General features: G+C 46.9%; 7 protein-coding genes across 7 annotated transcripts; 4 read left to right on the plus strand and 3 right to left on the minus strand.

The window, feature by feature from the left end:
- Nucleotides 1-470: 470 nt before the first annotated feature.
- Nucleotides 471-2,615, minus strand: ABOM_004226 (uncharacterized protein; the record flags this gene model as incomplete). The annotated part of the gene is made up of 2 exons (XM_022531356.1): nt 471-2,179; nt 2,243-2,615. The coding sequence occupies 2 exons, from the start codon at nt 2,613-2,615 to the stop codon at nt 471-473; spliced, it is 2,082 nt and encodes a 693-aa protein (XP_022391251.1).
- A 522-nt stretch (nt 2,616-3,137) lies between these two features.
- ABOM_004227 (uncharacterized protein) lies at nt 3,138-3,455 on the minus strand (the record flags this gene model as incomplete). Its single annotated transcript, XM_022531357.1, has 1 exon — nt 3,138-3,455. The coding sequence occupies one exon, from the start codon at nt 3,453-3,455 to the stop codon at nt 3,138-3,140; it is 318 nt and encodes a 105-aa protein (XP_022391250.1).
- A 1,798-nt stretch (nt 3,456-5,253) lies between these two features.
- Nucleotides 5,254-5,758, plus strand: ABOM_004228 (uncharacterized protein; the record flags this gene model as incomplete). The annotated part of the gene is made up of 2 exons (XM_022531358.1): nt 5,254-5,509; nt 5,577-5,758. The coding sequence occupies 2 exons, from the start codon at nt 5,254-5,256 to the stop codon at nt 5,756-5,758; spliced, it is 438 nt and encodes a 145-aa protein (XP_022391249.1).
- Nucleotides 5,759-7,162: 1,404 nt separating this feature from the next.
- On the plus strand, nt 7,163-8,173 carry ABOM_004229 (uncharacterized protein; the record flags this gene model as incomplete). Its single annotated transcript, XM_022531359.1, has 4 exons — nt 7,163-7,207; nt 7,268-7,285; nt 7,334-7,895; nt 7,986-8,173. The coding sequence occupies 4 exons, from the start codon at nt 7,163-7,165 to the stop codon at nt 8,171-8,173; spliced, it is 813 nt and encodes a 270-aa protein (XP_022391248.1).
- Nucleotides 8,174-8,944: 771 nt separating this feature from the next.
- On the plus strand, nt 8,945-10,245 carry ABOM_004230 (recombinase RAD51; the record flags this gene model as incomplete). The annotated part of the gene is made up of 4 exons (XM_022531360.1): nt 8,945-9,031; nt 9,128-9,207; nt 9,298-9,365; nt 9,434-10,245. 4 exons carry the CDS (start codon nt 8,945-8,947, stop codon nt 10,243-10,245), a joined length of 1,047 nt encoding a protein of 348 aa, XP_022391314.1.
- A 483-nt stretch (nt 10,246-10,728) lies between these two features.
- ABOM_004231 (nucleoporin Nup120/160) lies at nt 10,729-14,785 on the plus strand (the record flags this gene model as incomplete). Its single annotated transcript, XM_022531361.1, has 3 exons — nt 10,729-11,368; nt 11,440-13,581; nt 13,635-14,785. The coding sequence occupies 3 exons, from the start codon at nt 10,729-10,731 to the stop codon at nt 14,783-14,785; spliced, it is 3,933 nt and encodes a 1,310-aa protein (XP_022391315.1).
- Nucleotides 14,786-15,728: 943 nt separating this feature from the next.
- abcB (putative ABC multidrug transporter) lies at nt 15,729-20,837 on the minus strand (the record flags this gene model as incomplete). Its single annotated transcript, XM_022531362.1, has 15 exons — nt 15,729-15,960; nt 16,020-16,394; nt 16,451-16,531; nt 16,591-17,209; nt 17,289-17,404; nt 17,454-17,525; nt 17,593-17,716; nt 17,784-18,125; nt 18,204-18,366; nt 18,423-19,204; nt 19,255-19,488; nt 19,549-19,828; nt 19,890-20,107; nt 20,168-20,686; nt 20,816-20,837. 15 exons carry the CDS (start codon nt 20,835-20,837, stop codon nt 15,729-15,731), a joined length of 4,179 nt encoding a protein of 1,392 aa, XP_022391316.1.
- Between the last annotated feature and the right edge of the window lie 1,044 nt (nt 20,838-21,881).

The raw sequence follows: 21,881 nt of genomic DNA on the forward strand, positions 1-21,881 counted from the left end.
GGGGCTGATCCACGGATGCCTTAGGGTTGTCGTTCCAATGGTTCCGTGATGCTTTAGCCGCGCCTCGGTGTAAATATATATCTTCGAGAAGTTCCCCTCTTAACACTCTGTAAGAGAGATATTACAATTCGCCTGGTTCTAACGCCCCTAACTATATGCTGGTTGTTACCGCCCCTATATGTTTTATCCAAACAAGCCTTCAACATAACTAGTGTTTCGTAGATATCAGTCGATTACGTTGGGCTCATTCGTACTGAACGGGAAGGGAAAAAAAATGGATTGCTTTTTGATGACTTCATGGCCCTATACTCCCAGACCCTATACAGATAATAAAAGCCAGTGCAAAGATATATCACAAAGTGAGAACGGGAAAGATTGAATTCCCAGAACCAATCAATATCCCAACCAATATTATACGGGATTCACCTGTCACCCGTCAAAAGATCGGCCCCATACACAATTCATCAAGTCTAGATCTTTTCCAGAAGCAACTTAGCACCGCTGCTGGTTGGGCCTGATTTCTTCTTGTCATCCTTTCCAGACTCGGCAGCAGCCTGCTGCAGAGCCTTCTTACCCTTCTTCAAAGTCTTCAACAATTCAGCCTTCTTCTCAAACTCATCGGATTCCGTCAGGGCCACAACCACAAATACATTGGATCCGGTGGCCCATGACATGATCTCTTCCTGAATTTGTTCATACAGCAGTCCGTGGAAGTTCAATGGAGGCTGCACCTTCTCTACAACCTTCTCTGCACTGTTGAACCGGCCTCCTTGAACGAGGGACTTCAACAGTCGTCCAACAAAAGGCGAATCCTTGGTGTCAGAACGAGTTTTGGCAGCAACCGCAACAGCGGAGAGAGCGTCGCTCTTGTCTCCGTCGGCATCAAAAAGAACCTCGGCAATGAACTGACATCCGAAGCTTGTCTCCAAGAGAGAGTCTGCGCGGGCTGCGATGAGCTCAAGCAAGGTTGGTGACGCAGCCTTGACCAGTTCTTGGCGCCGGACAGACGGATCCTTCTTCGAAGTCTCCTGACGAATTTCACGAACTTCTTTCAAGACTGGCTGATCGATCTCGGGCAAAAGCCACTTGGCCCGGTCTCCCACGAATGGAAACAGGACAGCGATACGGCCTGTCAAATCGTTAACCTGGTAGAGTAGCTCTTCATTCCGTGCCTCCGCGTCGCCGCCTTGGTTCAGTAGCTCCGGGTAGATCATCTTCGCTGTAAGCTTAGTGTCGTCGATAACTTCATATGCTGTCAAGAGAATCATATGGCCGTGGAGGTCACCAGCCATTAGCTTGACGGTGTCCTTGTAGAACCGCATAAGCAGTTTCCGGTCTTTGGCGCTGGCGTATGCCAAGCTCAGGCACATCAGGCGCGAGCCAGACTGGGTAAACGCCAAGTTCTTGACCAGATCACCTTCTTCGTCACCCTTGAGCAGCTCAATAAACTCATTGGCCTCCGAGCTGCCAGGCTTTGTGTTCAGGAAATATTGCAACATGGCATCATGGAGCATTGTGAATCCAGTGGTACGCTTCTGGATCAGCTGGTTGACAAGTTCATGAAGGAAATGCATGATAGGTCCCCTCTTCTCCGGGCTCTCTTTAAGAATCTCAGAAAGCTCTGACGTCTTATCTTTCTCCTCCTTAAAGATACTGAATTCTGCACCATACCACTCGCGAAGAAGCTTTGCTTTCTGCTCCTTCGTCGCAACCTGCCGGTAAACATCGTCCAGAATCCAAGATGCTTCCGGGTGTCGGACGAGGCGCTTGACGTGACCGTAGAACTCTGGGATGATCAAGTCCCGAATCTCAGTATCGCCGTGGACGATCAGTTTACCGATCAAAAACTTAGCATAACGGCTTTGCGCAAGCTCATTGTAGTGACCCTTCAACTCTCGCGCAATCTGCTTCCGTTGCTCGATATTTGCGTACTTCAAGGCAGTCTGAATAACACGGACCGAATCGTGCTTGAAGACGAAGTCTCTCACTCGTCCAGTGATGATATCGAAAAGCTCGGCAATGAGTTTCTTTCTCTCCTCAAGTGGGACATGTGACTTTCGGCGCAGACGCTCCCATAGCTGCTTGGAGCGTTGAATCATATCGGCGTTGGGCTTTGCGGCTTTTCGTTCCTGCAAGAGAACCTTTTGCTTTGCATGCGATTCGCGTGAGGATGTCTTGTCTGCAAGAGGTGAACAGTCAGCTTGATGTCCAATATCTCGGGTGGAAAGCCTCGTTATCATACTTTTCGCAGCTTCTGCGTTTTCCGCAGCCTTCTTCGGCTCCTCCTCCTCCTCTTCGTCTTCATCATCGTTGTCGCCTCCGTCATTCATATCAACATCCTCGTCCTCGACATTGTCCAGGTCATCAATTTCCGAGTCCTCAACATCGTCTAGATCGAAATCATCGTCATCTTCCTCCTCCTCTTCGACCTTCTTCTTCGAGGCTTTCTTATCCTTCTTCTCAGGCTTTGAACTCTTCTTTGTCACGCTCTTCGAGCTGGATTTCTTCTCAGGTGCAGCCTTGGCTTTCTTCGTTGGTACGAGTGGTGTCTTGGTCTTTGTCCGCTTTCCCTTGCGCTCGTCGCCGGCGTCCACAGGACGCTTTACTCCGACCATGATTATGTTGGTTCCTTGTTTCCCTTTTTTTTCAGTTCCAAGAAAGCCGGAATTGGATGTTTTGAAGAGTTCCTGGCGAGCGAATTCGGTACGTCACCCGCTGGAAATTTCCTTTTCGTTTGAATTACCGCTCCGGACATTTCTTTTTTTTTTTTTTTTTTTTGTTTTGCTCCGAAGACCTGGGGCGGTCGGCAAGTTTGTCTTGTTTGCATTTTACTGATAAGGCCACTGCCTCCCGATAACCAACTGTATGTTTGTACCTCTTACGAAATATGGGTGGCGAAAGAAAGGCATTGGAGAAAAAGAATTTTCTGGTGCTTGAACTCTATTGTTTGAGTATAACAAAGAAAATCATACAACCAATTAGGCCGTGTGTATGCATAGTAATGGTGATTGGGCCACAAACGCACAAGAATCCAAATCGAAGCGCATATATTAGTCGTCGATCGGGAAGAAACCCTGATCAAACCCCTGAACGCCTACTCCATTCATTACTCAATATATATCATGGTTGCGAGAACTTCACGCATCACGTAATTCCGACTCTACAGTTGGTGGCAACTTCATGGATCCCAGCTCCGATCCTACGTTGCTCTGTCCTCGTTTTTTGCCCGGGATGTGAAAGCCTAGTTTGGAGTTGCTTGATGTCTGGTTGTCATTTGTAAAGTCGCCAAGTCGCGAGAATAAGCCCTTCTTTTTCGGTTTGGCTTCGTTGTCGTCGTCGAGTCCAACATCCTCGAATTGTTCTTCTTCCATCGATGTGGGTTGCTTTTCGAGGCCCTTTGCGTAGGGGGATGGGAGATGGGAGAAACGTGAGTCAAGCGAGGTGCGAGAGGGCATTGCGTCGCTATGGTTTATAGGTGATCGGGCAGATATATCCTGGGATTAATTATGCGTCAGATCCTCGAACGTCCGCCAGGGTGGGCAAACGACTCACAAACGACCGGCGATACGAATCGAAGGACTCGCGGGAGATTGAGAACGGCTCATTCTCGTCGACGAGGTCACGATGGTTCGAGGATCTATTGGAGCCTGGGTACCTGCGCCAGAAGCTCTGTTTTTCCGGCGGAGATGGCTATTGGTAGATGTTTAGCCGCAGCGCAATGCAATCACCAGCACGTGGTTGTGGAGGGGATCGTAGATTTACCGGAAGATAGGCCCCATTATCGTCGACCACTGTTTAGCGAACAAGTATGAGCGACGTCTATATCCATAGTGAGGAGAAGGGAAAGTATACCACTCAGTTTATATTCAGGCGGTTCATTGTCGGTGCTTTTCCTGATATTCAAGGGCGTTGAATGGTGGCTGTCTGCGGACAAGCGACTAACGTTATCGGCTTCCCCGCTATTCGGTGCCGCGGACCTTTTGGTGAGGAAGTTGCGGAACGGGGTCATATTTGGAAGAGGGAAGTCTTGCGAGAAATTTTGAAATTGCGTAAAAGGTAATCGCACTGCCCTACCGAGGCGACAATGGGTACAGAGGGTGAGGTAGAGAGGGTTTAAATGGATCGTACGAGTGGTCCAAAGTCAAGAGACGCAACCTCACATGATCGGCGCCTCGGCGGCGGTACAAATAATGAAATGGTGAGTTATCCGTTTGATGTAAGGGAATGACTATCCTAGTAGGATAATTTATCTAGTGTAAATTAAGGACCCACTAGCCAAGTGTGGGGGGCAATTGGATTGGTTGGTTTCTCTGTGAACTTCATAACATGCTCAACAAACGGAGTATAGAGTAGTACAACCTTGAGCTTACTACAAGCACGTACTCGAGATCTACTGCTTTCTTCGACAACAAACATACCAGCTGCACTAGAGGAGACCTCACTGCTGAAAAAGGGTGGTAATGCAGCTAATTCAGCTGATTGCAGCTCTTTGGAAGTATGCACTCGTTTTCTGGGTGTGTCTAGTTATTCGGGAACATAAATTAGGGCTTCAACTTGTACTAAACACAGTACTGCATCTCATGGAAAACCTTACTACCTAGCATTCGCCAGTTTTGATTATGAATTCATTACCACTACACAGTATCACGCCTGCCTGCTATTGGTCCTTTTCAATGATTTGGCAATAACTACGACGATGCGTTGACTCATTCATTGGTGTAGTGTCACTACGCACCTATTACCCAAAGACTTCCTTCACATCTTGAGCTGTAGAGAACTTCATAGAAGATCAATGAGTGCATAGATTGATTCAATATCAGATCAAGGATAAGCAAAGAAGCTAGATGTTGAATACACAATGTCTCACTGTTTTCTTCTCTTTCCTTCCGGGGAGCTCGTTTGAATCGTAGATTCTGTTGCCGCATTTGTTTTTGTTAGCCTGATCACGAAGTTGCCTGAACGTCGCCTGCGCAACCTACAGCAGTGTATGATGACACTATATAGTCATCTATACAGGTTTTTCACACAGCTGCCTACGCCATCAACCACGGTAACGAGAGTTATTGTCTCATTGTAGTGAGTACTTATACCGTCCCTCGCCCGCCTTTCTTCATTCTTCTTCACCACCACCTGCATCTTTCCAACATACCTCAAACCGATATCTGCTACCTACAGACACTTCTTTCTTCTCAAGTTACACTACCCTGTTCTACAAACAACCTGCTCAAAACAAAATACTTTGCAACTATCAAAATGGTCCGTCTTCTTGCCTTCACTGTTCTGGCCGCTGCCACCGTCGAGGTAGTCTCTGCTGCTGCCCTGTCCACTCCACGAAGCCACGCTGAAGTTACCATTTGGCGTCGCGATGATGGCCCCCTCGCCACCATGGCAGCAACTGCAACCGAGACAGCCGTTGCAGCTGACAAGACACCCACTGAGATCGAGGATGGAGAAAACGTCCTCAGTGACGACACAGTTACCGATGAAGACGATGAGGTCTTCACTGACGGTTTGCACTGGCGCCGCAGGGGCAAATGCCGCTCTGACCTGGACTGCGATCTTGGTTACCTGTGCAGTGGCGGCCGTTGCACTCTTGGCTGCCTGGCTGATAAAGACTGCCGCCGGGGACAGACGTGCCTGGGTGGGCAGTGCCGTACTGCAGGCGGAGTCAACCCTCCTTCATGCAAGCCTTACAAGCAGCTATGTGCTGCCAATGAAGAGTGCTGCTCAGGTGTCTGCCGCCTGGGCTGGCGCCTGACGAGGGTGTGCAAGCACAACAAGCACTGAGGTGTCTTGTTTATGAATGGAGGAATGAGATCGTTTTGCTGTGAGGAGGGAAAAGGAGACCAAATTGACATGTTGATGGAGTTTCTTTGATTGTTTAGCTTATTTTGATGTTTATATTGGGTTACAAAAGTTGTTGAATTGAACGAGAGTTTGGAGGAGGATGTGCGTCTGAAACATGATGGACGAGGTGAATGATATGAAAAAGGTGGTTCAGGTTTGAATTTCTGAATTTTAAAACAAAACACACACAAAAGACAAAAACAATAGAAAAACAAAAGGGTTTTTTTTTTGCCCATCATACATTGTGCTTCCTGTAACCTCAACATATAACTGAGAACACATTAGAATACTTCATACACGTAGGAAATATTGTAACTTGGAATATATTTTGGAGCAGTCTATTAACTACTTAATCTGTTATGGATAACTTAGTGGGAGGTCAGCCGCTAAGACGATAACCTTGCTTCGGTTCTCCACACCAGCGGGACCGGTGCCTGGTACGAATCCTGGGGTCGTCGTTGTACTCGTGCGAGTAATCCACGATCGCTACAACGCGCTAAGCAATGGAGATGATTCTTGAGGGAAGCAATTCTGCAGAGACATCTCCACCCTGGGGTGGCGTCGCCAGAGCACACCGACCCGTTACAGGGAAATTGGCTACTTGGCTGGACAACTACATCTCTCTTCTTTTTGTTCTTTCTTTTTCCATCCCTTCTCCCTGCTGTCTTCTTTTTTTGTCTTCGCGATACATATCTTCGTTCCCCAATGATCACATCGCCTAAATTCTTTGCTCCCCTTAGCAACCTTGCCTGTTTCTTCCTTCCCGTGTTATTCCCTTGCTATTTGGTCCCCTCATTGCTTGTAACAACAGCCCTCCGTTTGTATCAACTCTCATACCTCGCAACGAATTCTCCATTCTATAGTTCTCAATAGTTCTACCCCGTCGTGCCACCATAAGCTAAGTACTACGCTAGCTTCACAAGTAGTTCGCTAACATGACCCCCGATGGTATACTATATATTTTTCAACAGAGGTCGAAGTGTTACTCAGACGTGCTTTCCATTGCTTAATTTCTTCCTCGCCTCGCGTTTGCACTTTCCACCAAGTGTCCCTGCAATCATGGTGTCACTTCCATGACAGCTGGCTTCCTGCCTTTACTCACCTTGACCGAGACCTGGATCTGCACTATAGTCTTAAGAATATCCCTCCCCTAACCACAGCTTTCCTATTCACTACTAGGTGAGCTTAACCGGACATGAGCCGTCGTCCACACATTGGCCAGTCACTATATTGTGCAATCTCTGGTACTTACTTCTAATTTCTGTCTTAGGACCAACCTCCACATCTTGCCCGTCAGCTAAATTCCGGATTCACCATGCAGTTTTGGCTGGATTGGGCACTGTGGCAGAAGCTTAGTTTTGTACGGATGTAATGACTGAATATAATGAAACCGAAGCATTGCTAATGACGGCTTATATAGGTGCTCGCTGGCCTCCTCGTAATGTGATGAACCCCACGGCACTAGGGTCGCTACTAATATGGAAAGGTTCTCGTGCTTATTTATTCGCTGTGTGTCCTTTTCTACAACAGATGGGCCACCAGGAAACACGCTGCTGCAGACGCGCATCAAAAGACGATACATGATGCGGAGCAATGCCCGATGCTGTCAGAAACAAATGAAGTGCCGTTCGGTGCTAGAGCTTTAGAGCGAGGCGTTCTTGTGGAAGGAATATGGACACCAGGCCAGGTGTCTCCTATAGAATCTAATACACCGACCAGGCACGACAGCGCTGGACTGGCCCTGACGCAGCTGCCTCCTAACCCAACAAGTATGGTACAGAGGCCTTCTCAAACATACATGCGCGTGTCTCTATCGGGCCAGTCCAGTCCAAGGTGGGCCCCAACAGTTTCCGATATCAGGGCCGAATCATCGGATGGTCTTTACCCCAACACTCTGCATGCGAACAAATCTCTCCAGTCAGATGTTCAACTAGTCGGTAACTCTCATGAGATAGTCGACTCGGATGTTGCCCGATCAAAGCTACGACTTAGCTCTCGTGGCTCATGGATCAGCAAGCCTTTTGACAAGCGAATGCCAGCGGCTGAAGGTAAGTCCACGAGTTCATTCTAGTTCGTGAGAGTAGGACTATGCAGGAGGTTTGGGGCAACGAGTTGCGGAAACTGACGAGCTCCCATAGGAGCCCATCCGCGAACTTCCTCCGAAGAGTTTAGGCGCAGAATTAGCAAATTGTTCGACGAAAATGTTCAGGCACGCCCGATCGAAATGTTTCAGTTGCAATCCGATTCTTCAGAGTCCGTTGATGGTCATCAAAAGGAGCTCATCCCAGACCCATCGATGCATAGACCAAACCATGAAATCCATTGATTGAATAGCCCCATCGTTTATTTTCCCCGAGAAAGGGATTGCATGTTATTATTATCAATTGGTCATGTAACCTACCCCAGAACGTGAATGGTCAGACTTGAAGGTCTTCATTGCTTCTTGTTAGATACAGTCATCTGTCATGTTGGACTTGCCTCAATTGCGCTCTGAGAACCTCTGCGACTCATAATGATCATTCAGCCGTGAGGATGAAATGATGAAATGTAGAGGGTTTTCCTAGGCGATACAGCTGTACTGTTAAAGTGGAACAATGCTAGGTGTACCAGTTGATAACTGTCAAGACACTTTCCGCACTAGATGAAGAAGGCGCAATAAAAAAAGCCTATGACCTGCACATGAGGGCTCCTCTCATATTTCTTTTCGGTATTGTTCTAAATAAATATAGCGTTGCGTACTTGTAGGCTTTCCTCTAAGGCAGCAGCCTGATATGCCTGGCCCACGTGACCTCGTGACGGCTTCGACGCGTCCAGAACCTCAACAGATTGTTTATCGCCGCATAGTCAGACGCAATTTTGCCACATCGACCGACTGCGAGTTTTAAATAAGACATTTATTGTTTCCGAACTGGTGGCTATCGAATAGTCCTCGGGGTATTTGTCCGATACGAGGCACTCTTAACGCAGAATCTACCCGCTTTCACAATAGAACGCGTACTGTCGCGTCGATTAGACTGTGTGCAAGACCAGTAGTAGTTGCTTGCTATTACTCTTGGGGCTGGCTAGAGAGACACTTTACCTGCCTACCTGATTGACAATGACAGCCGATATGGATACTCAGAATGAATACGATGATAGTGGACTCCCGGGGCCCGGAGCGCCCACGCCACTTTCAGCTTTAGAAGTGAGGGATCTCTACTTTCCACATTACACAACATCACAAGCTTGATATAGTAACAAAATGCCCTCACAAAGACTCGTACTGATTATAATTTGATAGGGTGTTGCAGGATTAACGGGAAGAGACATCAAATTGTTTGTCGATGCCGGCTATCACACTGTCGAATCAATTGCGTATACGTACGTCTTTCCCCTCGAACGAGCTTGCCGTTGTACCAAATATGGAGAATACAAGGTGATGCTGACATTGACGTTGGTGGTATATTATAGGCCAAAGCGTTTACTGGAACAGATCAAAGGTATCTCGGAGCAGAAGGCTACCAAGGTTTTGGTTGAAGGTTAGTCACATCTTCTCAAGGAGCCTGGTCATTTGTATGGATGTATGCTGATAATCCTCGATAAATAGCTGCCAAGCTTGTGCCGATGGGTTTCACGACTGCAACGGAAATGCATGCTCGTCGAAGCGAGCTTATATCGATCACGACAGGATCCAAGCAATTGGATACTCTACTAGGCGGTGGCATAGAAACGGGATCTATTACCGAGATATTCGGAGAATTTAGGACAGGTAAAAGTCAGATTTGCCATACGCTTGCGGTAACTTGCCAGCTACCATTCGACATGGGTGGTGGGGAAGGGAAGTGTCTTTACATTGATACCGAAGGGACATTTCGACCGGTGCGTTTGTTAGCAGTTGCTCAACGGTACGGGCTTGTCGGGGAAGAGGTGCTTGATAATGTGGCGTATGCCCGAGCTTATAACTCGGATCACCAGCTCCAGCTTTTGAACCAGGCGTCTCAAATGATGTGCGAAACTCGTTTCTCACTCCTTGTCGTTGACTCGGCTACATCGCTGTATCGGACAGATTTCAACGGCCGTGGTGAACTATCAACTCGACAGACGCATCTGGCCAAATTCATGCGTACCTTGCAGCGCTTAGCGGATGAATTTGGTATCGCCGTCGTTATCACAAACCAGGTCGTCGCCCAGGTTGACGGCGGTCCGAGTGCGATGTTCAATCCAGACCCTAAGAAGCCAATTGGCGGAAACATCATCGCACACGCTAGCACGACTAGATTGAGTCTAAAAAAGGGGAGAGGGGAGACCCGAGTGTGCAAAATCTATGACAGTCCCTGTCTGCCCGAGAGTGACTGTCTTTTCGCCATCAATGAAGATGGCATTGGGGATCCTAGCCCCAAGGATTTGGAGAATAACTGAAGAACGGTGCAGCCGTATTAATTACTTATGATACCACGATCGGTATATGTTTCACTTGGCTTGTTCATTAGTACATATTGTTTAGTATCTTGATTTTGATAGCATATGATGTTTGTGGCATTGTGTTAGATATTATGTGTTAAGTGGAATAAGAAGAATAATCACTAAAGCCAAATATATATATATATATATATATACTTTATATATATGCGAAGAGCATATGTAGTCTTTCTTCCAACAATATCATTTCAAACCGATTGATTGTTCTCTCCTTCTCTTCCATATCTGTAGATCTCCGAAGGCGGTGGATGCGCGTTGCTAAGGCTGGCGCCAAGACCGTGTTTTTTCTGAACAGAGCTTCGGAGCTTCTCTCCTCCAACTCTACGGGCTGCGACATTTCCACTTACTTGCGACAATCGGCCATGGAGACTTGAAGTGACCAATTTTACAGATTAGTGGAAGGTGGTCCCTCGTTCATCCGACATGGCGAAAATTTATAAAGATACCAAGGTCGACCTCCGACCGTATTCATCGAACGCCGTCGTCAACATTCAGATCCCAACACATGCGAATACGCAAAGCCGAGCACGATTCTCTATATCCTCCTCTGTGGGCGCAGACGAACCGATAGCGAAAGACGAGGAAGAATTCTCTAGACGGTATCTCTCGAGCCAGGGGTCAATCTACTTTCGCAAACGCAGTGTCTATCCACGATCGTTCCTATGGAGGGCTGTCAATGACAGCAAGGTGTTGGAGATCCAATGTGTTGATTTAACGAAGGGCGGCATCGAGCATTCAGTATACAGCAATACCATACGCTTAGATTTCCAAGAAGAGATCCTTCCTTCATGCGTTGACTTCGCAGACTTGGAAGATCATGAAGTGCTGAGCGTTTTCGTGATTACGACCTCCAAGCAGCTTTACACCTTGAGCTTGCGTCCCGAATTTTTCCGCAGAACAAGCGCAATTGACAATAATGTATCGGACTGGTGCAAGATCTATGTACCGGCGCCGTTGTCGTTCTCCTACCCCCACCGATTGCATGCTAGCAGTCCGCTTGAGCTATTCATCTCTCTCGATAACGGCGCGCTTCTGCGCCTAACCCGGAGATCTGGTGACGATGGTAACCCTCCATGTTTCGCCCTAGATTTGATATAGGGGAATTAAAAAAATGCTAACATAAATGATTTCCAGGGTCAAACTGGTCTCCTCTTACCTTCGACGAGAGAACTTGGGGTGCCTCTATCCGCGGATTGGTAAGGTGGCACGCGCAACCTTCAATTAAATATAAAGGACGCAATCTCGACACAAACCTGGCAAATGCGATCGCTACGACATCTGACCAGACTTACGCTTTTGCGGTCTGTTTGAATCACACTCTAAAGATTTGGAACCTAGCTACGAACAAGCTAGCTGCCACGACTGACCTGTTAGGCCGTGAAGTGCAAGAGCCAGATTCGTCGTCATATACGTTGAACCCAGCTGATTCATCCTTCATTCGTGTATTCAACGTCGAGAGAGCGCTGGACGGGGCATATCGATACTATGTTATCACATATTCACCTTTTGAGGATGGGCGTTTCAAATTCTGGGCTGTAAAGGGAGGCTTGACATCACCGCTCGTCATCGAAGATCTATTCCCAGATGCTCCCTTGCGGCCCTTGGACCCTGATTCGACCGGGAATGTGTTCTGGAATATTATAGATTTCCAACTCAAGCCGGCTGACGAAGGGAAAGGAATGGAACTGTGGGTTCTTTGGAGAAACAGCGGCGTCTATCAGCTTTACACCCTACACTTCAATTTCGAAACTCTAGTGAGAGATTGGGATACCAATTGGGTGTCGACGGCGATCGACACTCGCGGACAGGAGCTTCCGCCGTCTATGGCATTCTCCGACGTGGTGGACCCGACAGAGAAATGGTTGAAATTTCTTTTACAACCCAACAAATACTCACCGGAGGTGCTTGAGACTTCTCTAGCTGTTTATCAAGAGGCGCTCCGGCCGCTCTCTTCCCCTAGTGTCATAAAGAAAAGCGCTTCACTTACGGAACGACTTTGCTCTACGATTGCTGCAACTGTATCGCTTCGGAAGTATGCCGATGACGAGATGGACTTCACGAGGTATCGCACGGATACAGACGCAAAGTGGCGCCAGTTTTGGCAAATTGCGGAGGATATCAACAAGAGGCGATTCGAGCCTGTTTCTCTTCTCTATGATACTTACTATGAGACTCCGTGGCTACTTCTCTCAGATAGCTGCGCAGTGATCAGGGAATGCAGCTCGACTGAGTTGCTTTTGCACAACTCGGGAGCTGAACTTCGCGTTGAAGGACACAAAATTGCCGATCGCTGGAGGCACAGGAACCTGGATGAGGAGATTGGAAATATGTTCGAACAAGCTTCTCGACTAATGACAGTTGCCTCTGGGTTCAGGAGAAGATTTCCATCTGAGCTTAACGCAGCTTGTCAAAATGCTCTTGAAGCAGAGCTATTCACTGATCCATCCTCGTCTGTCCAGGACAGGATGGATGCTTTCCGTGATCGTTGCGACTTTGGCGAACAGATCTCCAACAAGACCTATGACGGTCTGCTTGCGGCCATGGATGGGTATCTGAACATCTACAATTTGCCGAACAATGTTTTCTACACTATCATAGACACGATCCCACTTGGGTTCCCCGGCAAGGATTCAGACCTTTTGGCTACCCACTTCGGAGTGAAGGTTACTGTGAATGGCGTGCAGGAGGCGATCCTATATACGCGCCAGCTTCTCATTGACCTCCTAGTCCTCATAGTTTTCGTGGACGGTGAGGTTCAGCAAGAAGACACATCTGAGTTGGATGCCGTGGATCTGTTCGGTTCCCTGATAACATTGCTAAGAGAATACGAGATGATGGCCTGGCTTAGCTCAAACACCCGGAAATGTCTTGATAAGCCCGCAAATGTTTCAGATGACCAATCAACGTCGCAATTCTCTTTGAAGGACTCGCCTTCGAAGAACACAGGCTTAAGAATGGCGACTATTCTAGAGGACCTGTTTGCTACTGATATTAAACCTCGGCAGACTATCGGTCTACCTCAAAGCTATACCCTAACTCTGGGAATCCACGATGTCTTGTCTTGGGTCACACGCCAAGGCGAAGTAGCTTTTCCAAACGCTCTGGTGTATATTCAGTGTGATCTTATTGCAAAGAATAACATCGATCTTGCTTGGGACTTCCTTCGTTTCCAGCCAAGCACTTCTTGGGCGACATATGTGAAAGGTCGTCTGTATGTGGCTATGTCCGAATTCGACACTGCAGCCTCGTACTTCCGCAAGGCTGCATATCTTCTTTGTAAGCTTCCTACTCGCATTATTTTGGACCAGATTATCTGACTTTGTCTCTAGCATGCGGCAAACCTCTCGGTAACTTGCATGAAATGTCGTCGACGCTGCTGGATATTGTCTCAGTGGATTCGTTCCACAATGGCCTTCCAAAATATTTTCAACATATCTTGACCATCTTCGAGCAAGCTCGCTCGTTTTCTCATGTTGCTGATTTCGCACGCCTTGCATTGCAGGCTCTTGCGAGTGAAAACCGTAACGATCAAGATCCTGAACACAACATCTTGCGCACTGACCTTCTTTCGCGTTTGTTCTATGCGTCGTTGCAGAATTGTCAATTTGACCAAGCATATTCTGCCCTATCTCGATACAAGGACCTTGCACTGCAGAAGTCCGCTCTCAGCTCCCTAGTCACGAGTATATTGGTTGCATCCGGACCAGGCACTGCTGGACTTCAGCAAATTCTCCACTTTCCAACGGCACTTATCCCAAACATCGCTTCCTATGTGGACGATACGCTGGTCTCACTTGCTCGGAAACAGACGACTTTCAGCTCTCTCTTAGAAACTGGAAGCAGCACACCTGATTACCAGAGAGTTCTACAGGCATACCGTATCGCACGGGGCGATTACCGTGGGGCTGCCGAAATCGCGTATCGAAACGTGCAGCGCCTCCGCAATGCCCGGGATGCTCCTTCTTCTCATCTGGTGCTGAGCAAGAACCGGGACACTGACGGTACCCAGCCCACAGAGGAAGATGATTTCGAAAGCAAGGAGATCCGAACGGAACTCCTGTCTTTAATCAACCTTCTTGGCTGTGTCGACAAGAGCGAAGCCTATATATTAGTCGAGAAGGAAGACTCCGGTGTACCCGCCGCCCCATTCACAGATCGACGCCGTAGTCTGCAAGCCGATGATGACGGGAATGTATTCATGGACGAAGCTGATGTCAACCCACCCACACCCTATGGCTCCAAGCGCAGACTCAGTTCCAGTGCCACTGCAATCGTGCCATCCGGTCGCAGAGATAGCAGGTCTTCTGTTTCTACAATCGGCAGCCATGCTCCCCGACGGCGTGTCATTGTGACGCTCGACCACCTACGTCGCGAGTACCAGTCCGAGCTAGATCGGGTCAGTAGAATTGAGAGAGGTGATTGGGAGTTTGGGATTCTTGACGCCAATGGGGCGGATAATGATGATACGATGCTACTCTAGGTCGAGCCTTGGATGAGCGTCCATGATTTCTGGTTTAATCTCTTGCATATTGTTCTTTTCCCCCTTTCTGTCTCAGACTCTGGACTGCATTTGTATTCTAGGCTAGGCTTCTCTTTCTCAATCATTCGGTGGTACAAGGAAATGGAGTCGTTTTTCTAGTTGTCCGGTCAATTATCTTCTGTTCCTGCTAAGATATCTGACTATCTAGTAGACTACTGATATATACTGTATGGATGTTTGCGTAGCCACTTTAGGCACAGTAGGAGTGCTGGGACTCGAACTTTAATATAGAACATTTCACTCCCCCAAAGATTTGTTGTTGGTAATGAAAGAGAAAAAAAGAAACCCCCCCCCCCCCCCTCTTGGGAAATATAGCATGGGATATGCCAATCCGGAAACAGTTCAGTAGTAATCCTCCACCTTCCTCCAGCATCTACTATCTTCACCCCAGGTTTCTAAACAAGCGTACTATGGGACGTTGTGACTCTTCAGAATGACTCGTAGAGTGGTGGTAGAAATTATAGAGCAAATGAAGTGTCACCGTATCTCTATTCCCTGTAGATCTTTCTAGGGTGTTGTTGTAGGTACTTGGGGATATATATACTTATGGCATGGGTTTGCAGTTTGCTGAATGGGAATTGTCTAGTACTGTTAGGACTAGGTTATTTGATGGAACTTGGCTTATTTTGAATAACTGCAACTTTGGGTTACTAGCCCTAGTCCTGTATTGGAAAATTCCTCTTGGAATATATTCTAGGACTGCGCAACTTTTTGTATAAACAAGCATGGCTAGAAGATGGCTTAGATACTGATTGTTCATATTAGATGTAGCACCTGGCTGATGGATAAGGCTCATTGAACAAGTGTGAATTATATATTAAGAAACTAATAGTACTTTTGGAAGTAACACTATATGGGTATCTCGCACATATCTACAAGTCATCTACTCGGCGTCCTCCATCTTCGAGCTTGCATATAATTTGCTGAAATGCGAGGTATCCGAAGACAGAAGAGCATAAGGACTGCCGGACTCAACGATCCGGCCGGCGTCTAGCACGATTATCTTGTCATAGTCGAGGATTGTTTCAAGCTTGTGGGCAACGGTGAGGATTGTGTGGTTGCTGAACTTTTCCCGGATAACTCGTTGCATGATCTCGTCTGTTACGGTATCGACACTAAATGGGAGATATGTGAGTATTTGATACACGCCATCTGCTTTAATTGTAATGCGTACCTGCTGGTAGCTTCGTCGAGGACGAGAATATTCCCTTGGCGCAGGATTGCTCGAGCGAGACAGAAGAGTTGCTTTTGCCCGTGGGATAGGAACAGTTCGTCAACTTCAGTGCTTAGGCCCCCGTTTTCTAGGACCTTGGAAGAGAGTTGAACGGTTCTGAGGGCTTCCATTATGGCCTTATCAGTGTGACAGCCTGTTGGATCGATATTCTCTCGGACACTTCCCCTTATCAACAAGGGGCTTTGAGCGACCCCGTTAATGCGAGACCGCACTTCTTGCCGTGGCACCTTTGATATATCGGCGCCGTCGATCCGGATGCTGCCAGAACTGAGCTCAACCATCCGGAAGATACTCATTAAGAGGGAGGTTTTGCCACTACCAAAGAATATAAGTCATAGTACAGTACCAGAAAGACGTGCAACTAATCTCACCTGCCAGTCCTGCCACAGATCCCCACTTTTTCGCCTGCTTGAATAGATATAGATACGTTGCTGAGGACTGGCTCCGAAGGTCTTGATATAACTCCGTGTTAGTAATGGATGCCCTGGTATGTAATCTTGGATGTGCTTACCTGTACTCTGCACTGACGGAGTCAAAGACTATGTTTCCTTGAGATGGCCAGTCCGGTGGCAAGCTGTCGTGTTCTGTAGGCAGATTCTCTGAAGGTACATTCTCAGAGAACATCTTAACACGCAGGATGGAGCCGATGTGAGTCTCAAGATTGGTCCAGAATGTTACCAGCAGTTTTATACTCTGGCCGAACAGGATGACATTGAGTAAGGCCACACCAACGTAGCCTGCGCTCATAGACCCACGTAGTACCACAACTAGGACAATCAACAAAACTGCAATCCCGGCGACTACAAGATCCAAGGTGAGTGTAAGCCAGCGCTGAATGGCATACAAAAGGTAAAATGGTCTCTGAGAATAGTCAAGTAGTTCGTAATTCTTCTCTTCCATAGACTGTTGCCAGCCAAAAGCCCTTAATGTCACCAGACCACCGAGGCAGTCAGAAAAGTGAGAGTATAGAGGTGCCTTAGCTTCAAGATCCAGGAATCGCAGTTGTCGTGAGGTGCGAAGATATACTTTTTGTATGCAGTAAACCGCTAGAATGACCGCTGGGAACGAGATGGCCGCGTATTTTGAGGCTATTCCAATAAACACCATTTGACATATACAGAGAACGAATGCTAGAGATTATACATTTATAAGTAATTGTTCTCCCACTGAAATTTGGCGGACTGTTAGAATCCTGTAAGGGTGACTTACTGACGAATGCATTAATAGCAGCAACTGGAAGTTCCATGTCAATTAGTTGTAAATCTTGGCTGAATCGATTAAGAATGGCGCCGCTATCTGTTTTCGAGAAGTACAACATAGGTGCGCTGTAGAGGTCATTAGAACCAACTTAAATAAGTAAGTCATACAACATACCTCAAAACTGTACTTAAGAGCTTTCTGTGAAAGTTTTCTCCAGATCTAGGCACCATAGTAATGATCATTTGCCTGAAGAAGCACGTCTTTAGTGTCCAAACACAACATAGTGTGAGGTAAGTAGTGACCAGCAACTTACCAGCAACCGACAATTAGACAAAGCATGCCAACAGCACCAAGCATTGCGTAAATTCCCAGATAGTAACCTGTGTGCTTACCAGGCTCCGCTTCATTTGAACTAGCCCACCAGTTCATCCAAATACCTGTTTATGATGGGTAAGCATGCTTCGATCATTGCAGGGGAAGCAGGGGGGTTTGCATCTAACTCACTGGGAAATGATATACAGAAGACGAATCCTGTAATCGCGATGATAAATATAAGAGTGGGGAGCCAGCCGATCGACTTGACATAATACATATAAATCGAAATATCGCCGCCCGCCACAGGACTTTCCACTTCGCTGTCCTCGCCCTGTTCCACAGAGCTCACTAGAATATCGGACTTCCCTGAATTACTGGGCTTCTCAGAAGCGTTGTTTTGTTCTGGCAGGCCTAACGCAAAGCCTGAGACATAGCCGCCTGCTAGATCAAGGGCTTTGAAGCTTCCCTGTTCAGCGATAAGACCCTCATTCCCGAGCACTATGATATGATCCGCGAAAGGGACTCGTTTAACTACAAGTGTAGCTCGTTAGCATGATGCTGACAGACAGCAAAGGAAGGGAGGAGGTCAATAGTTGGTTTATGACTTACCAGAAGATGAGGAAAGGAGAATAGTTGAGCCGATTGAACGGAGCAAGCCGTGTGTGCCAATCAGACACTGGAAAATGTGCTCTTCTGTTGACGCATCAAGACTGCTAAAGACATCATCCAAAACTATGATATCCTTCCTGGCATATACTGCCCTTGCAAGTGCCTGAGAGAGCGGAAATATTAGCGATGAGACGGGATAATTGCTGATCTGTTACTCACAATACGCTGACTTTGTCCTCCACTCAAAGCAATGCCCTTACTCCCAATAATTGTTTGGTCTCCCCGGGGTAATTGTCTGAAATCCTCAACCAGGGCGCATGCGTGGATAACTGAAAGATACCAATCCTCGTCTAACCCAGACATTGCCACAATGCTCTGCTTGATAGAACCATTCATATGCCACGGTGTTTGATCACAGTACGCAATACGCTCAGATGATAATCTTATGGTACCTTGTAAACATGGCACTTCACCAAGAATAGCTTTGAGAAGGGTTGATTTTCCACAGCCGGAGGGTCCCACTAGCATGGTAAAAGTCTGACGAGGGATTATGATTGTCAACTTTTTCAGTAGAGGTTCTTTTTGGGTATCCCACCCAAACGCTCCATTTTTGATTGTGACCATGTTTTCATATAGAGCTGTTCGCTCCTTCTCTGATTTGGCCGAGCTTGACTCATCACTTAGGGTCTCAGCGTCTTCAACCAAAACCAGTTGCTTGGATTCCTGAACGGGCTCTAATTGGAGCGGCTGGGACTTATCTCTGAAATCCGCATGACCCTTCTTCTCGAGGAACTCCTGGATCCTTTGGAAGGAGCCAACTGACCCGAAGAAAGTCATTAGAGCCATCACCAGGTTCAAGAGTGGGTCAGCCAAAAGAGCAAACAATGATAGTGAGGTGTAAGTCGTCGAAGTATTTAGGGCAGCATCATTTCCATTTCTATGTGAGATACCGACAAACGCACCGAATGCGAATATCGGCGCGAAAATCCGAGTTGTCCAAGCTGCATGGAGCCATTAGCAGATTACCACAGGCCAAGCGTATTAAACATACCAAAGGCCATATTCCATACTAGCAGCTTCCTGAAATTCCTTGAGATACTTAACTCGTCAAGTCGTAAGTTATGGATGCATGTCATAAGCAGGTCACTAAGGCCCAGCATCTTGATCCCTTTCATAGAGGCAAGCATTGACGTAGTAGATGAAATGCGTCTTTCGATCGCTTCGAGCCACATCGCCTGTCTCGACATCACAAACGCAAGACTTATTAACGAGCCAGCAAGAGCCACTATCCGAAAATATGTGTATTAACGCATTGATCACCGAAATAGGGTGAATTCAGACTCACCAACAGCAACACCAACAGCAACCACAGCAGCTACCCCCAACTGCTGTTCCAGGAGAAAAATAGCTAGGCCGATCTCCAGGGCATTACCCCAGATATCGTGGATTGTCTGCCACCCTTGAACAATCCTTTCTATATCAGCGCTCATCAGTGTAAGAGATGAAGCAGGGTCAGCATCTTCAGTGCTCAGTGTAGTGGCTTTCCTGTACACCATGGAGACCACGGCACCTCTCACCATTGTGATGGCGCGGTATGTCATGTGTTGATACTGGCCCATTGTTATCTGAAGGAAAAATTAGCAAGCAAGTGTGAGAATTCCGGTGGAACGGATGTGCTCTACTAACCGCCATCCCAAGGTACACGAGGATATAGGCACCAATCAAACCGTAACCGATGTTAGTAGTGGCACTGGTTTCTGGCTCCACCGAATATGAAAGCGATCTATGTAGTAGCAGAGGCTGGCATATGTTCAGGGCAGCGAGACAAGCTCGCGGAAGCACGGCTGAGAGAAGCTGCCACTTGAATGTCTGGAATGTAACAAGTAGCAATGAGGTTTTGTTCCCTGGCCCACGTCAGCCCGATTGCTGTAGGACAAACTGGTCAGTCATTCAGGGCTTATTACCGTTGTTCCACATAGTCTCCAAAGAATCATGCAGTGTTTTGGAGGCCAATTGCCTGTCAAGTGTATATAAATCCTCTACTGAAAGTAGCTTGGAGAATCCAGCCCTGAACAGAGGGACTAACCACCAGAAGAAGAATCTGTTAAAGATACTCCCTGTAGCTTCAGGTGGATAATTGGCATAGACATTCTTGAGGATGCGCCGCTTTTCCACCGTTTCAAGAAGGAAGAGTAGGGCCTTCACTCCTACTGCTACGGAAGTAAGAATCGCAATTGTCCTGTTGACTTCCGCCAGTTCGCGCAGCCAAAGAGTCCTCGTCTTTGCTATGTCGAAAAGCAGAGTGATGGAAAGGTATATGCCCAGCAGAAGAGAAGGTCTGACTGAATAGTTATGTTCCACATAAGAGAGGACCCCGAGGAACAAGATCCCCACAGTCAACACCGCATTTGCAGCAATCGAGGCTTGCGTTCGGTTTGCTGTTGGAAGAGCCCATAGTGCTATTAGGACAAGATGAATAATCGCTAGAAGAGCCCACGTTGTCTGAATATGGGAGGTTAGCGGTAGAAACGGGTCATTTCAAGTCCTTGAAGCGCAAAACAAAGGCCAAAAATCACGGGACATGGTTATCCCAAAAAGGAAGTCATACATACAAGTTTTGCCCATAACAACCATGATGTTACCACTTTACGTTGCTTTTGAAACAGATGATAGAGTCGATATGTTGCGATTATAAGAATAATCCCAAGGGGCAATATTCCTAGTATAGTTTCCTCGAAGAGTAAAGAAAAGTCGAAGCCATCTCGACAGGACCGGACAGGAATTTGAAATGAATTGTCCTCCCGCTGGCACGAGAGGAAGCTTGAATGCACCACCATGGCTACGCTATAGTTTCCTATCACAATGGAACCACTATCATGGGTGGGCTGGAACTGTTATAATGACAATCTGTCATTGATTTTTTTTTTTACCTTAACAATGGAGAAGGAGAAGAAAAAAAAAGAGATAAATAAAAAAAAATCAAAATCAAATTGACAAATTGTCAATCCGGTTTTGCTTTGGCTTCATAGCAACCTAGTTATCGTATACGGTGTGATTAGGGAGAAAATAGTTCAAATCAAGATAAAAATAAATACATAAAAATAAACTAGAGAATAATGGAAGTCGAACCCACCAGTTCCATCACAAACACGATCACAAGGAGAATTAGCATCGCAAAGCCATCTGTCACCGATCCAATGCAATGTGCTCATCTGAACCCAACGCTCGGCTATGAAAGGAAATGATTTGGTCTGGTCCATATTCTTGCAGAAGGAGGTCCCCACTATTAGGAGTTTTTCTTTTGCTTTTTCCTGAGTCTAGAGATGTCTTTGCCATGCATAGAGTTTTGTCTCAGGCGAGAAGTATACTCCCACTTCTACGTAACTGTGGGATGATGATAATTCGCTCCCCTCGCATGATGAGTGGCGATAAATCGAGCGTTCGAGGTAGGGCAACACGAGGAGCATGCCGTGCAATTGTGGCTTCATTCTTACTTTGTTGTCAATACCTTGGATAGTAGTAGTAGTATTATTATCATCATTATTGTTATTGTATATCGTACCTGAATGGAACTCTAGCAAGCATGGCCCTTTTTCCTAATTCGAGCTACGGTCCGGCTATCCCCTTTTCCATTTTATTTTTTTTTTTTCAAATTCATTTCCCTTACATTGGCATAGT

The sequence above is a fragment of the Aspergillus bombycis genome, assembly GCF_001792695.1.
Source record: "Aspergillus bombycis strain NRRL26010 chromosome Unknown contig00022, whole genome shotgun sequence".
Classification (NCBI taxonomy): Eukaryota; Fungi; Ascomycota; class Eurotiomycetes; order Eurotiales; family Aspergillaceae; genus Aspergillus; species Aspergillus bombycis.